General features: G+C 42.1%; 1 protein-coding gene across 2 annotated transcripts in view; it reads left to right on the plus strand.

The window, feature by feature from the left end:
• The first annotated feature begins 2,552 nt into the window (after positions 1 to 2,552).
• The window catches only part of LOC132834890 (protein transport protein Sec24C-like), a 70,966-nt gene continuing 52,748 nt past the window's right edge, over positions 2,553 to 20,770 (plus strand). For both annotated transcript variants that reach the window (XM_060853970.1, XM_060853971.1), the window contains exons 1-2: positions 2,553 to 2,705; positions 19,304 to 19,506. In XM_060853970.1, coding sequence (XP_060709953.1) covers positions 19,341 to 19,506 — 166 coding nt within the window. In that variant the 5' untranslated portion in view covers positions 2,553 to 2,705; positions 19,304 to 19,340. The remainder of the gene's footprint in view (positions 2,706 to 19,303; positions 19,507 to 20,770) is intronic.

A 20,770-nucleotide genomic window follows, 5' to 3' on the forward strand; every position in this document is an offset into this window, starting at 1 on the left:
TGGATGGGCCAAACAGGCTACTTCATCTCCCATTGTAATGGTCTTACAGTCATAAGAGAGTCTGGGTAGAAATGCAGCCACCTTGACACATTTAAATCAACATCAGAGATTTATAAGACCTACAAAAACAAGGCACATTGGACAAAAAAGTTGCTTTTAACAGACATGTTACATGGCATCAGCCATGGTTGCAACAGTTTTCAAACTCATTTTGATAATACACTGAGCATGTACTTCATGTGGGTTTATCTTGCTGCTTCTCTCTGGGGTGAGGCAAGAACTAAATATGAACACTGCAGTTGCACAAAGCCTTGCACCATGTCACTCTAATGCCAGTCAACTATTTTCCAAATGAGTCTCTCTATCTGTGCATAGTGTGCCCTGTGAGCGATTAGGCAGTATCATTGCTGTCAGTCAGAGTACTGTCAGTGGAATATGCTGCTTACACACCAACTGATTCCTTCCTCTATCAGATTGACTTTCCTTGTATCAAATGGTGTCTGAAATTTTCATAACTAGTGAGCACAAACTAATCATAGACAAAGTAACACATTGGATGCCTCTATTATCTCATTATTCATCCAGAAAAAAAATTATTCAATCTCAAAATTTGAGCATATAATCTAGACTTACTCCTGTAGTTTTGAGGGCATGTTGTGTTGTTGATAGTGTTGTTATTTTGATGAGACATTAAACTGGAACAGTGATGACACTTCATGTAGATGTGATGAGTTGTTAAAAACAGCAGCTCCCAAACCTACGACCTCTACCATTCAGAAAGATAAGAGCAGAGGGCGTTTGGAAACATCACCTCGCCCAGCCACTCATTATCCTGAGCTGGAACTATATTGCTGTTCTATTACTGTTGCTGCATCAAAAACTGGAACTTATTCTCTAATAGCACCTTCAGCGTTGGTTCAAGAGAGTAATTAGGAATAGTCATGAAATGCAGGACTAGCTGGCAACCTCCATATTCTATGAATAAAGTGAAAATGCACTGTACAAGTGCAAGTTCTACCTTTAAGTAGAAGGAAGGCTTTTGGACACAATATGAATGGAAAAATGTGGGGGTAGGTGAAGCAGATATGTAGGATTCATTTCTCTTTTCATATTCAATAATCAGAATCTGTGCAAATCTGCAGCTAAATTGAAGGATGGTGTAGCATTCCCACGTTAATAGCCAGCCTCATTCATGTCCTCTCTGATTGGCACCTGAACCCAGTAGGATTTGGACCTTCAGTTTTCTGATTCAATACCATCACTTATGGCTTGAAGCCAGAGATCATTCAATTTCATAAGCTGAATTGAAGAATAATAATACTTAACATGAAAGTGTATTGGACACAGACTCCAGTAAACTCCTCTACAGTGGTTAAACACAAGTCCAGAACTAGACAGCATAGATTGTGAGGGCATAAGGTGAAAGAAAAGATTTAATAGGGACCTAAGGGGCAACTCTTTCACACAGAGGTTGATGCGTGTATGGAATGAGCTGCCAGAGGAAGTGGTGGTGGCTGGTACAATCAAAACATTTAAAAGGCATCTGGATGGTATATGAATAAAGGATTTAGAGGGATATGGGCTAAATGCTGGCAAATGGGATTGGATTAACTTGTATCTGGTTGGTAAGGTCAAGTTGGACCGAAGGATCTGTTTCCGTGCCATACATCATAGAATCCCTGCAGTGTAGAAACAGGTCCTTTGGCCAAACAGGTTTACACTGACCCTTCGAAGAGTATCCTACCCAAACACATTCCTCTACCTTTACCCCTGACTAATGCACCTAACCTACACACTATGGGCAAATCACTTAACCTGCGCATCTTTGGATTGTGGGAGGAAACCTACACAGACACGGGAATATGCAAACTCCACACAAGCAGTCACCCAAGGCTGGAATCAAACCCAGGTCCCTGGCGCTGTGAGGCAGCGGTGCTGACCACTGAGCCACCGTGCTGCCCTCTATGACTCTACAGTCAGGCAGTGCATTGCAGGTCCTAACCACTCATTATGTGAAGTGTGGAGTGATACATTTTAGTAAGAAGAACGGGGACGGACAATATACCATCAGGGATACAATTCCACCAGTAGTACAGGAGCAGAGGGGCCTGGATGGGTGCGTGCACAAATCATTGGCAGGGCAGGTGGAAAGAGCAGTAAATATACACTGATCTTTGCTTTACTGATAGGGCATAGAGGACAACAACAGAGAGGTGATGCTGAACTGAGAAAAGACATTTGTTGCTCTCAGATTGAACATTTGACATAGGAGAGGGAAAAGGCCATGAGATCCTTCAAACTGGCCCCCCCATTCTGTAAGGTCATGGCTGATCTGTCCCAACTCCTGATTACTACCATCTCACCACAGCCCTCAACTCTACAAGTCTATCCACCTCCTGTTTCAGTGGCCTGCCTCAGTGATGGAGCCTCCAACATTTCCCAGGAGGGGGTGGGGGATGGTCTCAGGTATTCAGACATTGACCCCCACCATGGGGGAAGGGGGGTACACTGCGCACGCGCCACTGCCACATCCGGGTCCTGGGCCCCGGGCGGGGCTATCGCGTCATCGCGTCAGGCCGTGACCGAGGACGTGGCAGCGCCGGAGACTCCGAGAGACCGGGAGCGGGCCCCCCACACCGACACCGACACCGACACCGAGACAGACACAGACACAGACACAGACAGGGCCGGGGCTGCAGGCGGCGGTGAGTGACGGACTGATCGAGCCAACAAGCCGGAGGGAGGGGGGCTCCGGCCCGGGAGGGCGGAAGGGACCTGGCTCACGCCGGGCGCCGGCCTCTCCCTCTCATCCTGGGCCCTGGCGGAAAGGCTGAGCCGTCGGTTCCGGCGCCGCCTCCGTCGCCCCTTCACCCGCTGGCGGCGGAGCGCCTGTTCCTGTGAGCCGTGCTCCCTTTCCTCAAACACCGCAGTCACCCCCCACAACCCCCCCCCCAAGTAATCCCTAATAACCCCCTTAAATCCCATAACTCCCCTCAGACACCACAATAACTCCTTTAAAAGCCCCTTCATCCACTGCAATTACCCCTTTAAAATATCCAGTGGCCCCCCCAAAACACAGCAGTTATCCCCAAACACTCCGAGAGAATCCCAATCAGTGCGACTATCCAGAAAGCAATACAATATTTCCCTTAATCCTAATACAAATCTTTCTCCAAAGATTCCTCTCATCTTAATTGTGTCCTAAACGTGCCCGTAATGCCAAAGAACATCATTGTCTCCCAAACCCCAATAATACCCCTGTATCCCAGTTACACCATAAATACTTGAATCTTAAATCATCCTCCAACACCCCAAATACTCCTGACAGCAATACCATCCCAACAAATCATATCTGAAAAGCGCAGCAGGTCAGGCAGCATCCAAGGAACAGGAGATTCGACGTTTCGGGCATAAGCCCTTCTTCAGGAGGGGCTTATGCCCGAAACGTCGAATCTCCTGCTCCTTGGATGCTGCCTGACCTGCTGCGCTTTTCCAGCAACACATTTTCAGCTCTGATCTCCAGCATCTGCAGACCTCACTTTCTCCCCCAACAAATCATAGCGTCTTAACAGCACTACCCCTCACTGTTGCCTGGTATCTGCTGTTCTGATTCCTACACCTACTCTTTTTTCCCAAATATTCTGCTGCTTAATGGTAATCAGTAATCCTCCTTCCATGTCCCCAAAATAAACCAACAAAATTGATACTTTCAGTGACTAATCCAATCCTCGTGACTGCATTATCCTCAAATGTCCTTTGTACCCTAAAATACTCAGTCTACTGTCAACCTTGACTATTGAATCTGCAGTTTCTTTAGCATCCACTTTTCAATCAAAAGGCAATTTTTTGAGATCAATCTCTCTAGGTTTGAACGAGAAGATTCTGAGTTCAAATTCCAATGCAGTGATTGGAGCACACATTTCTTTTTTTTAGTATCTATCATTCTCCCAGATGGTCTTAAGTGAAAACTTTACAAATGTGTTAAAATGTAGGAAATGCTTCTTAGTAATGCTGTTTGAATCATGAATATGACCAGGATGCTTGTGAGAAATCCTCTGCTCTTCATAAGTGTCAAAAAACTTTTAAGTCTACCTGGGGTATATTTTTAGCGATTCACCAGAAGGAGAGCACCTCAACAGTGCAGCACTCTCGAGCAGTGTGGTGGAGAATCAGCTTGCATTTTGTGCTCAAGTGGCTGGAGTGGGACTACAGGTAGTCAACTACCTGTTGACTGGGATGAGAGAGCTACCCACTGACGCATACCTATTGTTCTTATTCCACTTTATTTATGAAAAGAAAGCTACTTTTTTTTGTCCCTGATCAGTTTTCTGTAAAACTGCACCAAGGTTTTCACTCACTTGAATGGATAGTAAATTGATCAGTTCTAACAAAACCCCAGTGACAGATCTGTTTATCACACTGAAAGTTCAGATTGTCACATAGTTTGACTGGTGAATTCTTTTGTCAGGCTGGTTCTTCGAATTATATTGCAGCCAAACTTTGCCAGTTGCGTAGTCGCAGTGAATTGGGTCAGGTGTGACTTACTAGCTAAACTAGACAATCCTGGTATTGATAGCATAGTCCCTGTCAATCCATTGCTGTTTGATCACTGTCCATTGCACTCATCCATCAGGTTGTGAGGGTTTTCTGAATTGTTGTATGAATCCCAGCCCAATACTTGTCATTTCAAGTCACTGAGTAGAGAACAGACAGGGAGCTTCCGCTGAAGTGAAAATTGTTATCCATTTCACCATAATATATCTTGCAGATAGGAACTTTCCGGATGGTTGTATTTTAGTCAGTAGCTGAGGTTTGAAGTAATTTTTTTATCTGATCTGAGGTTGTGAATGACAGTCTTTCAGTTAGTTGCTTCACTCCCCCAACACACACACACACTATATATGGTCCCTTTCAAATATTTAATTAAATCCCTAGGACAAGTTTGTACTGAACCTGTTTCCACTGCCCTTTGAGGCAGCATATTCTTGAATGTCATATTTTGTTGCATTAAAACAACTCTCGTCATTCACTGGTGCCTATGAGCAATTAGCTAACCTTCAAATCTCACATTCAGACCTCCCAGCTTGAAATGATGGTGGGTTATCTACTGGATAGTGAACCAGTGATAGAAGGCCCATCAAACCACATACCAATCAGGCAGTGGTGAGACAAGCAGTGAATCTTCCAGTGGAATTGAGACCCCAGATGTCTCATCAACTGAGAGTTGCCAGTCAATCAGAGGTCAACAATGCCATAGGAAAGCAATGATTGGTGTAGGAAAAATTCCCACTAGAGTCCCAGGATCGTGGAGCAACCCAGGCCACAGGTAAGTATTCGACGGAACACCACCTAAGGTAAAAGCTTAATTTGGAGACTTAGCTACTGTGTGCATTACATAGCACATGTGCGTCTGCCACTCACTGAATACTGGTGAGAACAGATGAGGTCCTTAAGGGGTTCTGAATCGAACTTAAAGGCCTCAATGGGCAGTGGGACAGGAAAGTCCACCTGGTGGAGACAAAGCTAGCAAGGTTCAGTTATAAGCATCACCAGCCTAAGTAAATGCCAGTCTGCCTCCAAGCTCATTTGCAGAGAGAGGAGACTGTTCCATGCATTGTCTCTGCATTCCATGCTGGTCATAGCCAGTCAGGGTCTCCAACAGTCTCCACACTAGTGTCCTGCACTCTGCTCACCTTCAGTTCGTTCCACATCCTTTCACCTGTTGATATGCTGCCACATTGCTTTTGGGTCCGCCATTTGTTCTTGGTACTGTAGCATTGTGATTTTCTTTTTAAAGCATCTGTCTTCTCATCTTTCATGGAACACCTTGCACTCCACCTATGCAATATCCACCACTCTACATCTTGCTCATTCTTTGCTCTCTCTAGACCATTGGTAGCAGTGACTCCTATTGTCCCTTTCTGCTGTCTGAAGTTCTCTCCTGAAATTTCTGTTTTCCCACATTTCTATGTGCCATCCAAAGCTTTTCCAGAAGCTACTGATTTATCCAATTTTTTATAAAATTGCTTCCAAGTTCATTTTCCCCTCTAGTGAAGTGCAGGCTCTATTCCTGATGAAGGGCTCTTGCCCGAAACGTCAATTTTCCTGCTCCTCAGATGTTGCCTGAACTGCTGTGCTTTTCTAGCACCACTCTAATCCAGAATGCAAGTTGTTTACGTTTTATGATTTTAATCCAAAGTTTACCCTGGAATACCAACGCAGAACTTAATAGTAAAAGTGTCTGGATTTGCTGCCTTAATACCCCTTTCACCTGGAATTTTAGTCACTTTTTCATATTTTGTACTGTCTTCACTAGCCAACTATAGTTTGAATTAATGCATCAAAGAAGGCTATATTTAAAAATTGCTTGCTTTTAAATGATGTAAAATTTCAAAGCATTCATTGTGGAAGGAATCACTACTTACTGCCATTTTCTAATCATAGTTAAGATATAAAATAGCCCATGTTGTGATCATTAGGAATGTATATTACAAGGACTGTGAAAGGATATGACCCATTAATCTGAGTCTCATTGAGTTCAGTATCCAGTGGTTGAATTTTAGTATTCTTTCACAGAGTGTAGGTGTTGCTGGCTGGTCCAGTAATTATTGCCCATCTCTCATTGCCCTCGAGAAGGTAGTGGTAAACTGCCACCTTCAACTGTTGTTGTCCAGATTGAGGTGATTTTAAAACAGTCATTTTATTGAAATAACAATTAGTGTGCTAAATTAGTAATTGTGCTAAGAGAGGTTATTAAAAGAATTAGGATTTTATATCTGTGATCTTGCTGTGGTTTTGTTTCTGATTTGCATCTTTGGCAACAGTATGTTACAAAGCAGACTTATTGAACACTACCAATCATACTTAAGTATTTTCTTTCTGTTGTGCCCTCTAGCTTGTTCTCTCTCATGCTCTCATTGTCTTCATTTTTACTTTTCAATGAGTCGTCATTACTTCCTCTTTCCAGTGCGTTATTGTGTGCTGGTGTGGTTCTAGCATTTATTATTTATGCCACATACTGTTTTCCATGTTATCAGGACAAAAAATTAAATCGCAGAGATACATTCATTAAACTTCCACATTCCTTTGAGTTTGAGACTGAGGGATGATCTGATTGAGGGTTTTAAAAATATTGAGTTTGTTACTGGAAAATGATTTCCTCTGGAGAAGGGATCAAGACAATGACTTTAGAACAAAACCATTTAACATGGGAATCAGGAAGTACTTTCTCACACACATTAAGGGCTTTGAATGTTGGCAGAATTGAGTGTTTTATGTCAGTTAATGTGAAGCTGAGGGAAATGATTGAAGTTGAGATAGGGACCAGAATAATTAGAGTCAGGGCTGAGTGGCCTCCTATTCCAGTTTGATGTAACCATCAGCTGCAGCTGTGCAGTATTCTAAACTGTTAGTGAAGGGTGGGTGATGACTATTGTAGTGAAAACAGTGTGCAATTTAATGTTTTAATACCTTCCAATTTCACTGCACAGTGTTCTTTCCTTTTTAATATGTATTCTAGAAATCTAGTCTTTTTCTTGTGCACACTACAGACTGTTTTGAAGGAGTGAATTTGAGAAAATAGTTTTTATACACAGATGAACTTGCGGATTCATTTAGCTAAAATGAAAACTATCCTTCAGGAGGGGCAGGGGAATGGGGGTAATCTTGTCAGCACAGTTGGGCAATCTGTAGATCTGGCTTCTATTTTTGAGAGGAATGGCTGTTAACTTAAAGTAGCATTGCTGGTCACAGGCAGAGATCATGAGGTTTCCCCTTGCCCAAGGGCATTGTGAACCTGTTAAAAGTCATATCTCCCCTCATCCAACGACAATGATGTCTTTAAGCAGGACCGGTCATATTGAGGTATCTTGCCGGGTATCAAATTGAGCTTAAAGCAATAGATTTTTAAATCTTAAAGTTTTATTGGGAATGCTAAATAAATAACTGCAGCAAGCATTAGGACTAAAGATAAGGGCTAGAATATAAATCTTTGATAAAACCCCCTGAAGTTGTGATTTCTTATTTTAAGTGACATATTAATCCAACATCAGCTCATTAGTTTTTCAGGAGTGTTTAGAGCAATTATGAGCTTAGTACATCATTTCAAACCCAATCCATAAATTCACAACTCTTTTAATAAAAGTTGAATGTTTTTATTGCTCGGCCTAACAGTGTAAGTTGAAAAGTGTGGTGCTGAAAAAGCACAGCAGATCAGGTAGCATCTGAGGAGCAGGAGAATCGGCTGTCTCTCCTGACTGACTGTATGTTTCCAGTTTCAACAGGTTTTGACTCTGATCTCCAGCATCTGCAGTCCTCAGTTTCTCCTGAGTGTAAGGATGGAAGTGCTTATCAGTTCAATGATTAATTGTTTGCAGTCTGGGAAACTTAAACAGCAGTATAGGTTCATTATCAGAAACATTGAATTTCTGTGTATTGGGCAAAAGCTTTAAGTTACTGTCCGTTTCAGTGGAGAAATAACAGTGGAAGTTGACAGTTCTCCCAGCATTCTCACTGCAGATTGAGGCCGATATCGTTCTGTCTGTGATGTTGTGTTCTAGGCAGCAAGTGTTATTAAGCCATTGGCTCATTGTTTCATTTGAATGCTGAGATAATGTTGGTAATCTCAGCTTTTTGTTGTTTTTATTCATTCATGAGATGTAGGCTTCATATTTATTACCCATCCCTCGTTGTCCTTCAGAGGTTGAGCTACCTTCTTGACCTGTTGCACTTTATTTAGAGTAGTTACACCTACAATGTGGTCTTCTCTACATCAGGGAGACCAAATGTAAACTTAGGGAAGTGTTTAAGGATGCAGAAACTGGTGGGGTGGTGGCTGAAGACAAGGTGGACTCTATTGTGTTGGGAGCTGGGGGTGGTTTAGAGCCTTGAAACGGGGAATGGAGATGGTGCAGTGGAGGGCTGTCTGGATGACAAGGAGAAAAAACATATTGTTCGCAATAGGTGGACATCTGTGATGTTTGCGAGTGGAATGTGTTTTTGTCCAAACAGATGTGGCGGAGGCGGAGGAATTGGGAGAATGGGATGGAGTTCTTGCGGGATACTGGGTGGGAAGAGGTGTAGTCCAGGTAGTTATGGGAGTCTGTGCGTTTGTAGTAAACGTTCATCTAGAGACTGTCGCTGGAGTCTTTTGGAGCTCGTGTACTGTAGGCAGCAGTTGAATAGTAAGTTGCTACTATTTCATAGAGGTCTGAGCTACATTGGATGTTCACAGTCTGTCTGCTTCAGTTTCTTCAATGATGTGGTCCCTGTGGGCATAATTCGATCCATTACTTCAGATGAGATATGAAATCTCTCTTCCTAATTTAAAAAGATGGCCTAATTCATGGGCTTGTCAAAACTGGTGTAGACAGGAGCTTGCAGTCATGGTAGTGCTGCACTGTTGTGGAATAAGACTATTACAGGAAAACTGAGTGAGAAACTCTAAAAAGCTGGAGTCCAATGTGTAACATTAGTAGAATATTTTCAGCAAGCTGGTTGAGACTCTGCTCTACCATTACAATGATAGGTGCCTCACCATCTGGTAGACTCTTGGATTTTAAAATTATAATTGCAGAATAACAGTGAGCAGTATTCTTACCATTACGATTCAGTAAAATTGTGGATATTTCTGAGTGATGATGCCAAAAACCTAGAAGTATACCTTGTCAAACTTTGCATGTTTCAAATCCAAAAAAAACTCTCCACTACCGTTCTTCATTGACCTGAGCATGGATGAGGTAATGAATGAAAATTTTGGCTAGATTCTCCCTCTTGGCATTTAAAACCTCAAGTTTATTTGTGATGGATGAGCCTCCAAGTCTTTTCTTGGCATACGTTGTCAACTTTTATATGTACAGTGCACCAAGTTAGTATATTTTTAACTTGCTTCATTGACTGCTTTTGAGTGAGAAACCTTGTTAAATATGAGGTTTTATAAGATGGTTTTTACTCGGAACTGTTGTCAATTTGGGATAAAATAGTGAGTGAAAGGGATTATATGATTTGTTCTGAATTTTGCTGACAACAAATCTGGGAGGTTTATGATTGAGGGGTGTGGGGATGGGGGCATTTCACTAGGAAGAAGATGCAAGGTGTTCATACTTGCAGACAATATCAAAGCATCTCTAACGATGGATAGACTGTCAGTCTGCCAAGTCTCTAGAAATGGAGGTACTGGTGTTGGACTAGGCTGGACAAGGTCAGAAGTCACACACCACTAGATTATAGTCCAACGTGTTTATTTGAAATCACAAGTTTTCAGAGCCCTGCGCTTTTGTCAAGTGACAAAGGACTATAATCTGGTGTTATGATTTCTGATCAAGTCTCAAGAAGGTGTTGAGAATGACAGGCTAGTAAATAGTTAGACTCTTACCCTCTATTCAGTTCCAATGGGGTTACATTTCTAATCAGCATATCAAGCTGGATAAATCAAACAAAGAACAGTGGTACTGGAAATCTGAAACAAAAACTGAAATTACTGGAGAAACTCAGGTTCTGGCAAAGCCTGACGAGAGAAAGCAGAGTTAGTGTTTCAAATTCACTGACACTTCTTCAGAACTGAGAGCAGCGAGGGAAAAAAGGTCTATGTATTGGGTGGGTGGTGAGCAGATAGGCAGAGATGGAACCCACAAAAGTGATAGATGTGTGTGTGCCAGAAATAAAGAAAAGCTGATGATGGGGACAGTAGGGAGGATAACTGACCAAGGTTGCCATGGTGGCAGCAAGAGCAGGATCAGCTGTGCTGAAAGCAGCCCATTCCATGACAGGGCCTGGTGTATGGGGGTGGGTAAAAGGTATTGGCAAGTTCTAAAGTTATTGAACTCGTCATTAAGTCCTGAAGGCTGCAGTGTCCCCAAGCAGAAAATGAGATGCTAATCTTTTAGCTTGCTCTGAGCCTCACTGCAGGATTGCAGCAGGCCTAGGTCATACATGTTGGCCAAGGAACACAGTATGTTGAAGTAGCAGAGCTGAAAATGTGTTGCTGGTTAAAGCACAGCAGGTCAGGCAGCATCCAAGGAACAGGAAATTCGACGTTTCGGGCAAAAGCCCTTCATCAAGGGCTTATGCCCGAAACATCGAATTTCCTGTTCCTTGGATGCTGCCTGACCTGCTGCGCTTTAACTAGCAACACATTTTCAGCTCTGATCTCCAGCATCTGCAGACCTCACTTTTTACTCTATGTTGAAGAAGCAGGCAACTGGAAGCTCTATAATTTTTTTTGCAGATAGAACAAAAGTGTTCCCCAAAGCAGTTGTCTATTCTTTGTTTCATATCCACAATCTATACAGCAGTACATTGTGAGCAGCAAATTCGATAGACAAGATTCAGTAAAGTGCAAGTACAGAACAACCTCGGTTATCTGAACATCAATTATCCAAATTTCAGATTATCCAAACAAAACAAGGCCCCTTAAAGTATTTTTATTAAATTTAAATAAAAGCGCAGCGAGAGCAGGCAGCCTGGGCTGGCGTTGAGAGCAGGAACAGGGCCGCCTCGGGGACCGTGATCCTGCTCTTGCTGCCGCCATGGCAACCTTGGTCAGTTATCCGAAAAAAGTACTCCCCGCCTGTCTCGTTTGGATAATCGAGGTTGTTCCGTAAATCGCTGCTTCACCTGGAAGGTGTTTCCAGAGCTGTGGATAGTGAGGAGCAAAGACTTAAATGGGCAACTGTTGCATCTTCGGCGACTCCGAGGTGGTGCTGACAGGGTATGGGGGAATATTACACAGTTGTTGGAAAGCACGTGAAGTTAAAGTCTGGCCTCTAGCACCTATTCATAAAATGACAACAATCACTACATTGTCTGGAGTACTTTTGTAGATTGGCTTCATGCTTTATTATTAATATTGCATGTTTTCTAACATAAAAATGTGCAAAAAGCTAGGAGTTTGTTCTTTGTTACAGTATTTTTGAATGTTATTCAATCAGGGATCAAACTCTGAAACTTATCTAGGCTCCATGTCTGCAATAAGTGGTATCAGTCATAAAACCCCTCCTCGTTTAACAAAAAACATTAAATTTGTGAAATCTGGATTTACATATTTTGAGCTTTTGTGTCTAAGGCTGTATCACTGAATTATTACTAAAGGCCAGTGATAGTTTGTGAGCTTTGTCAGGATCCACGGATTGAATATCCAAGTAACTCCCTGCACCAGTCTTTGTAGCTTAGATGGAGATTTGTTACTGGTTTCAATTTTTGGGCAGCAAGTCTATTAAAAGCAGTCTAACTCGGAAAGTATGAAACAATTAACTTAAATTTTGACATCCTCAAATTGATGACTAAATCTGCTGCCTTAGATAATGTTATCAAGTTCTTTCTCCTTTTACTGCGCCACAGGACAAGGGTTATTTTGAATCTTGCAATTCACCGATCAACTGATCACAAACCTTTCATCATCCTTAATTATCCTATAGGTTTCTGTTGAGGTGACTGTTCAGTTTCACTTTGCTATATACTTGCAGTAATTCCAAAAGTTTAAGGTTGCTTGTGCACTCTGAACATTATTGATAAAGTTTTCTTCTTATCTGTGCTGCTTACGAATTTCAACCTGGAAAGTTGACAAATTATTTTATCTTGAACATCCTGCAAGATTGATTTTGGTCACTTCATGTTCTGAGTGGCCATGTTATTGTGCAGCAGTACCTGATTTGGGTCACTATTGAAATTGATGGTGTTCACATTGAGTCATGGATATAGTTTTCATCTTCAAATTAGTTGATAGAATCAGATATTAAGCAGCACTTTGGCATAAACTGACTTTTCACTTGTCAAATGCATGTTTTGCTTACAAGACTTAAAAACCACAGAAAGAGATCATTTAACCCCTTACATCTGCCCTGAACAGGGCATTTAAAAGCTCCAAGTTAATGATAAATGTTTTTTGATGAAAACAATCAGGATATTGGAAACACTTCTTGATCATCTGCGCTGTGGTTAAGTGAACAGCTGAGTACCATTGCTGTTTTTATATTGGTGCAAATCAATTCCACATCAGCCTTGAGGTATAATGTAGGAGATCGACTCTCAGGTTCTGAGCACTGCCTCTGCTTGAATACAGGGCAGCCAAAGTCCTCAGTTTGTGATTGACCATCTCATTCCGTTTCCACCTCCTGAATCCATTTCCAAATATTTTGGTAGCCATTGTGCTGCCCAGTGAAACATTTGAAAAAACTTTGTTTACAAAGTTGGGCTGCATGGCTTGTTCTTTTACAAAAATCATAAACAGCAATGTGAAGAGTGGAATAGTGTGAGCAATTTCAAGGGTATTTGTGTTGAGCTGTTCAATTTTTAAAAATTCTTTCACAGGATGTGGATGTTGCTGGCTGGGTTGGCAATGTTCCCAATCCCTAATTATTCAGAGTAATTCAGAGTGATCTTCATTACTGTGGGCCGGTTATTACATTGCCAAGCTCCGTGATGCTAGTATGTATTATAATGGACTCTTGTTGTGCAGTGAACTGGTATATTTCTTGTTTCATATTTGTGGTGCTATAACAAGCTGAAATGTTTGGTTGGGAGGCTATTTTGTTTTAATGGTGCACTAACAATATTGATGTAAACAGCATTGAAGATGGAGTAACAGGTTTATAGACTACATACTGTTCCCTGAGACAGTTAATGGTTGGGTTCTCACACTGAGCACAGGCTCAAATTTACTTGCTGCATTAGCTGGAGAATAATGCATTGTCGGAGTAGATTTGTTCCTTTCTTAAAAAAAAGTTCTACATAGCAATTATTTTTGTTAGTGAGGTATTATGACTGGCTTGTACATTTGAGGGTGAATGTAATCCAAATTGTGTCCTTGGATCAGTGAAGTTGAGAACATGAGAACCTGTTGTCCTTTTCTTCACTTACTCTACATTTTACTTTGCTGTTCCTTCAGTGTTGTGAAAGCTAGTATTTCTAAATAAGCCTGTTGCCTTATAACCCGATGTTGTGAGATTTTTAACTTTGTCCACACCGGCACCTCCACATCATGTATTTTATATGACACATTTCACAGTCACAGGATGCCTGAAAGTGTATTACAATCAATTAAGATGTGTAGTAGTTGTTTCATGTAGGAAGCATAGCAGCCAGTTTGTACACAGCAAACTCCCAGTAAAACCAATGGATGAATAATCTTTTGAACGATGTTGGTTGAGGGAAAAGTATTAAGGCCATAAAACCAGAAATTATATCAATCTGCCCATTGATTCTACTCTGCCATTCGATCATGGCTGATGGGTTTTTCAACTCCATTTTCCCACTATTTCCCCTTAATGTTTGATCCATGGCAATCAAGAACATATCTATCTCTGTCTTAAATGCACTCAATGACCTGGCAACCACAGCCCTCTGTGGCAATGAATTCCACTGATTCACCACTCTCTGGCTGAAGAAGTTTCTTGTTATCTCCATTATACAGGGTCTTCCCTTTACTCTAAGGCTATGCCCTCAGGTCCTCATCTCTCCTGCCAATGGAAACATCTTCAAAACGTTCAACCTGTTCAGGTGATGAAGTATTCTATAAGTTTCAATCTAATTCCCCCCGCATCCTTCTAAACTCCACTGAGTATAGTTCAAGTCCTTGACCGTTCTTCTGTAAGCCTTTCATTTCTGGAACCATTCTTGTGTACCTCCTCTGGACCTACTCCCAGGCCAACACATCCTTACTGAGATGTGGGACCCAAAATTGCTCATAATACTCTAAATATGGTCTGACCAGAACCTTATAAAGCCTCAGAAGTACATGCCTGCTTTTATATTCTGGTCGTCTTGAAATGAATGACCACATTGTATTTGCCTTCCTAATTGCTGACTCAGCCTGTAAATTTACCTCAAGAGAATCCTGGTCAAGGACTCCCAAGTCCTTTTGTACTCCAGATTTCTGAATTTTCTCCCCATTTAGAAAATAGTCCATGCCTGTATTCTTCCGACCAAAAGTGCATGCCCTCTGACATTCCCACATGTTTATTTCATCTGCCACTTGTTTGCCCATCCTCTTTCTGCAGCCTCCCTGCCTCCTCAGTACCACCTGCCCCTCCACCTATCTTTGTGTCATCTGCACACTTAGCCAGAATGCCCTCAGTTCCTTCATCCAGAAGATGAAGCATGACAATGGGGACTGCTTATCGGCTCTTCTTTGACATCTTTTTTAAGATTAGATTAGATTACTTAGTGTGGAAACAGGCCGTTCGGCCCAACAAGTCCACACCGACCCGCCGAAGCACAACCCATCCATACCCCTACATGTACCCTTCACCTAATGCTACAGGCAATTTAGTGTGGCCAATTCACCTGACTTGCGCATCCTTGGACTGTGGGAGGAAACCAGAGCACCCAGAGGAAACCCACGCAGACACGGGGAGAATGTGCAAACTCCGCACAGAGAGTTGCCTGAGGCGGGAATTGAACCCAGGTCTCTGGCGTTGTGAGGCAGCAGTGCTAACCACTTTGCCACCATGCCACCCTACAGGACCTCTTTAAATTGATTTAGATCTGGAGCAAAATTAGGTAATTTCAATCCCTGCTTGGTGGTATTTACTCCATTGGGAAACTCAATAACTGGGAGAACCTGCCTGCCAATCCCAGTCACCTTTGCTGTTGGTGCATCAAGTACCTGATGCTCTCATACCGACCTGCATTAGCTGAACTGGTTTGGTTACAGTACCTGTGATGGATTAGTTAACTTAAATTTAAGACAGAAATTAGAATTAAGAGCATTTCTTCTGCGAGGCTAGTATATTTTTACCACAGAGGGTTGTCAAATCTGTGTGGTTGAGTATTTTTGAAGCCTATGATACATATTTTTAATATAAGGGGACTAAGAGTTGGGGAAATGGCAGGAAAGTGGAATTGAGGAATATTAGAGCAGCCATGATCTCATTGAATGACTGAGCAGACTTGCTGGATCTGAATGACCCACTTGTGCTTTTGTGTTTTATGGCCTAACTCCCAGTCTGGCCTGAGCCCACGAATCTCAGTGAAAGTAACGATGCCTTCAGCGAATCTGTCATGGAGAGAGATTTTGCTCAGGATTTCAGTGCCTTGTTGCCGTTCAGTGAACTTGTGTTACGTCTGGTTTAGAGGTAGCCAAGCAACCCAATTAGTTGTTAACAACTTGTATCCATAGATATGCTACAATATTTGTATTGATGTTTATTTTAGGCCCGGTCCTAAACATTTATTTCTGTCATTCTACTTTGCAACTAAATGTGTGATTTGGAGTTTGTGATTTTGCTTGTTCACATTTCTGCCCCTTCATGGCTACAAAGTACCTAATGAAGGTTTCAGCGGGAACTTGCATGTGTGCTAGGTTTCTCACTTTCTAATTTAAAGTGACTTGGAGCTACATTTAACATATTTTTGCAACTCTATTGTTGGTGTGAAGATGGATCAGCCTGTCAGGTCACAGGATGCTCAAGTGGAATGGAAAGCAAGAGTGACATTCTTTGTATAGCAACTTGCACAATCTCCTGAACGTTTCTCAGAACTTTGCTACCATTGAAGTTCACTTTTGAAGTATGGTCACCGTTGTAGTAATGTAGGAAACGCAAAGTTAATTTGCACAAAAAAATCCTATAGAAACCAGTGAGATGGTGACTGAAATGTTTTTGTGCTCTTGGTTAAGGGAGATGGACAAAAGGCGGGGAATTATAGACTGGCTAGCTTAAGCTCTGTAGGGAGGAAGATGCTCGAGTCTATTAGCAAGGCACCTAGATTGAAATTGCCCCGTTGGGCAGGTGCAGCATGGGTTCATGAAGGGCAGGTTATGCTTAACAGGCCTTTTGAAATTCTATGAGAACATTTTAAACAAGGTTTACAACCCAGTGGATGTGGTATACCTAAATTTCCAAAAGGCCTTCAACAAGGTACCGCACAACAGGCTGCTGCATTAGATAAAGATGCAAGGTGTTATGGGTAAAGTGTCAGCATGGATTGGGGAGTGTTTGATTGGAAGCAAAGAGTGGGGATAAATGAGTGCTATTCTGGTTGGGAATTAGTAACTAGTGGTGTGCTTCGGGGATCAGTGTTGTGATTGCAATTGTTTACAGTTTATATAGATGATTTGGAGTTGGGGACCACGTGTAGTGTGTCAAAGTTTACAGATGATATTAAGATGAGTGGCATAGCAAAGTGTGCAGAGGGCTGTGAAACTTTGCAGAGCAACATTTAGATCAGCATGGGGGCTCAGTGGTTAGCACTGCTGCCTCAGCGCCAGGGACCCGGGTTCGATTCCTGCCTTGAGCATCTGTCTGTGTGGAGTTTGCATCTTCTCTCCGTGTCTGTGTTGGTTTCCCCTGGGTGCTCCGGTTTCCTCCCACAATCCAAAGATGTGCAGGAATTAGGTAAATTGGCCATGCTAAATTGCCTATAGTGTGAAATACGTTCGTTAGGGATAAATGTAGGGGAATGGGTCTCGGTGGGTTATTCTTCAGAGGGTCGGTGTGGACTTGTTGGGCCGAATGGCCTGTTTCCACACTGTAAGGAATCTAATCTAATATAGATACTTTAAGTGAGTGGGGAAATGTCAGGCAGATGGGATACAATGTTGATAAATGTGAAGTTATCCATTTCGTAGGAGTAACAGTAAAAAGGATTATTACTTGAATGGTAAAACGTTGCAGCATGCTGCTATGCAGAGGGAGCCTTGGTGTCCTTGTGCATGAGTCACAGAGGGCTGGCCTGCAGGTACAAGTAATTAGGAAGGCAAATGGAATTTTGCCCTTCATTGCTAAAGGGATTGAGTTTAAAAGCACGGAGGTTATATGGCAGCTGGTGAGGCCACACATGGAGAACTGCGTGTAGTTTTGGTCTCCTTACTTGAGAAAGAATGTACTGGGCTGAAAATGTGTTGCTGGAAAAGCGCAGCAGGTCAGGCAGCACCCAAAGAGCAGGAGAACTAATGTTTTGGGCATGCCCGAAGCGTCGATTCTCCTGCTCTTTGGATGCTGCCTGACCTGCTGCACTTTTCCAGCAACACATTTTCAGCTCTGATCTCCAGCATCTGCAATCCTCACTTTCTCCTCAAAGGATGTACTGGCATGAGAGGGAGTGCGGAAGTGGTTCATTAGGTTAGTTTCGGAGTTCAGGGGGTTGGCTTTTTGAGGAGAGACTGAGTAAATTGGGATTATATTCATGGGAATTCAGTAGAATGGGGAGGATTTTAGAGAAACGTATAAAATTATGAAAGAAATAGATAAGATAGATGTAGAGAGGCTGGTCCCACTGGCAGGTGAAACAACGACAAAAGGGCATAGCCTCAAAATTAGGGAGATCAGATTTAGGACTCCATTGAGAAGGAACCTCTTCACCCAGAGTGTTGTAAATCTATGGAATTCCACTGAAGTATTTGATGCCACTTTATTAATCACTTTTAAAGCTAAGGTAGATACCTTTTTGAAAAATAAAAGAATTGAGGGATAGTGGGTTATGGCGGGTAAGTGGAGCTGAGGTTATGAGAAGATCAGCCATGATCTGATTGAATTGTGGAGCAGGCTCAAAGGGCCAGATGGCCTCCTCCTGCTCCGAGTTCTTGTGTTCTCGTGTTCTAACCCAAGCCAATAGTGTTAAGAATTAATATCTATTAACACTGGGAGTAAAGTAGCAAAACAGAGGACTAGGGTTGAATATCCACACAGGTGATCAATAAAAGAACAGGGATTGCTCATTATTATAAGTCTGAATGTTGCCTTTGGGGTTTAAAGTTAGAGTGATGGAATAAGATGACTGATTTGCAAGTGGAAGTTTGATGTATGGAGTTTGCAGAGGACGAAAAAAGTGGGAGTCCACAGTGTGAGGGAGAAGATGGAGGACTGTTATTGCAAATGATTTGTAACTTGTGAAGGTTTGAGAAAGGAATGTCAATGAGCAGATTCTTGGTAGTAGAGTTCATCGGTTTGGGGAAGGCTTGTTCTGTGGTTTTGATGGTCAGGTAGTCGAGGTAGTGATAGCCTAATAATGTTCCAAGGATGCAAAGGAATGGTCTTTTAACAGTTGAGAACGGAGTAGGAAATTAAATTGGAACAAAGTTAGAACTGACCGATTACATTTCTGGGTAAAGAAATAAACTTGCTTCTTTGCACGTTATTTGAGCAGTTCAAATGAATTCCAAAGGGACTGCTTTTGAGATTTGTCTTCACTGCGCAAAGCCTGTCACTAATGGTGTATAGCCTATCATTTCTCACCGGGAGATTTTAAAGTGCTTCTGTTCAACTCCTATGACATCAGAATGTAAGAAACCATTGGAATGGAAGTCACCAAAGTTTGACTTGAAAATTTTATGTTCTGATTGCAAATGTTATCATTGTTCTAATTTCAGGTAAAACCATTTTGGGGATGAACCTGGTTAAATAAGGATGAATCAACAGGGTCACATGGCATCTTATGGGCAGCCCCAATCTGGTTACCAAGGGTACCAACCGTTCGGATACAACAGTCAGCATACGGCGGGTGTTCCAACCTCTCAATATGGACCATATAATGGACCTGTTCAAGGTTATCAACCAACTGCTGTTCCACAAGGTTGGTATTATAATCAACTGGGAGGTATGAAGTAGAATTGTTCCAAACATCTTGGTTCACTCTGCTATTTTCTCATGTACATTGTTCAATTTCCCCTTGACCTACAGAACTCCGTATCTTTCTGTCTCCCTCTATCTCTTTCGGTCTTGCTGTCTCTCTCCACGTTTCTGGGAAATTGATGTCAAAAAGAAGTATGAGGTGATGTGGAAAGTGATGTACGTTAAAGCTTCCATCAAAACAAATTAGTCTGTCATTTAAAAATGTCTTTTCAGTGTAAGGTGATCATACTTGTATTACAGTCAGATTTAATTTGAAATTCTATAGAATCCCTACAGTGTGGAAGCAGGTCATTTGGCCCATCGAGTCCACATCAACCCTTCAAACAGCACCCCACCCCCAACCCTATCCCTGCAACCTTACATTTCCCATAGCCAACCCACCTAGTCCACACACCCCTGGACAAGAGGCAACTTAACACGGCCAATCCTCCCAATCTGTGCGTCATTGGACTGTGGGAGGAAATCACAACACCCGGATAAAATCTGCGCAGACACGAGGAGAATGTGCATGCTCCATATGGACAACTGCCCAAGGTTGGAATCAACTCCGGGACCCTAGCACTGTGAGGCAGCAGTGCTGACCACTGAGTCACCGTACGTCCCTGACTTTGGGTTTAGGGATGGTGGGTGTAGATCATTTTATTTTTCAATTAGTGCTTGCTAAACAAAACCTCCGCTTAAAAAGACAGGGCCTTACAGTTCCACAGCATAGAAAATCGGCCTATCACATCTGCTCTGGTTAAAAAAAAACAAGTTTGTGGGTGTATGCTGCCCAAAACACACACCTGTCTTTTTCAAGATAACATTATGCTTCCTGTGAACTAGCAATTATAAACCCCATTGACGGTGTAAGTAACCCAGTCCACAGTGACCAGTATATTTCTTACAAGGTACATTCTGTAGGATCATGAGTGTTTCACACTGTGCTTTCAGATCAGGTAGTTTGGGTTTAGTTTAAAAATAAATATTTTATTGAGGATGGTAAATCTTTACAGAAGGTTGACACAACAGCAAGTGAACAATGCAATAAGAAGCAGAAACCAAAGTTTGAATCAACCAAAATAACACAGCATTTGGAAAAGACTCTAGATCTTTCTCCGAACATCAAATGAATTTTGGAAGAATGTAAGGGGAAGATGTCATACCATTATTACAAAGAGGAATAATGGATTGAGGGAACTCTGGTCTCAAGAGTCTCACCCTTG

Source organism: Hemiscyllium ocellatum, chromosome 43 (genome assembly GCF_020745735.1).
Source record: "Hemiscyllium ocellatum isolate sHemOce1 chromosome 43, sHemOce1.pat.X.cur, whole genome shotgun sequence".
NCBI classification, from domain to species: Eukaryota; Metazoa; Chordata; class Chondrichthyes; order Orectolobiformes; family Hemiscylliidae; genus Hemiscyllium; species Hemiscyllium ocellatum.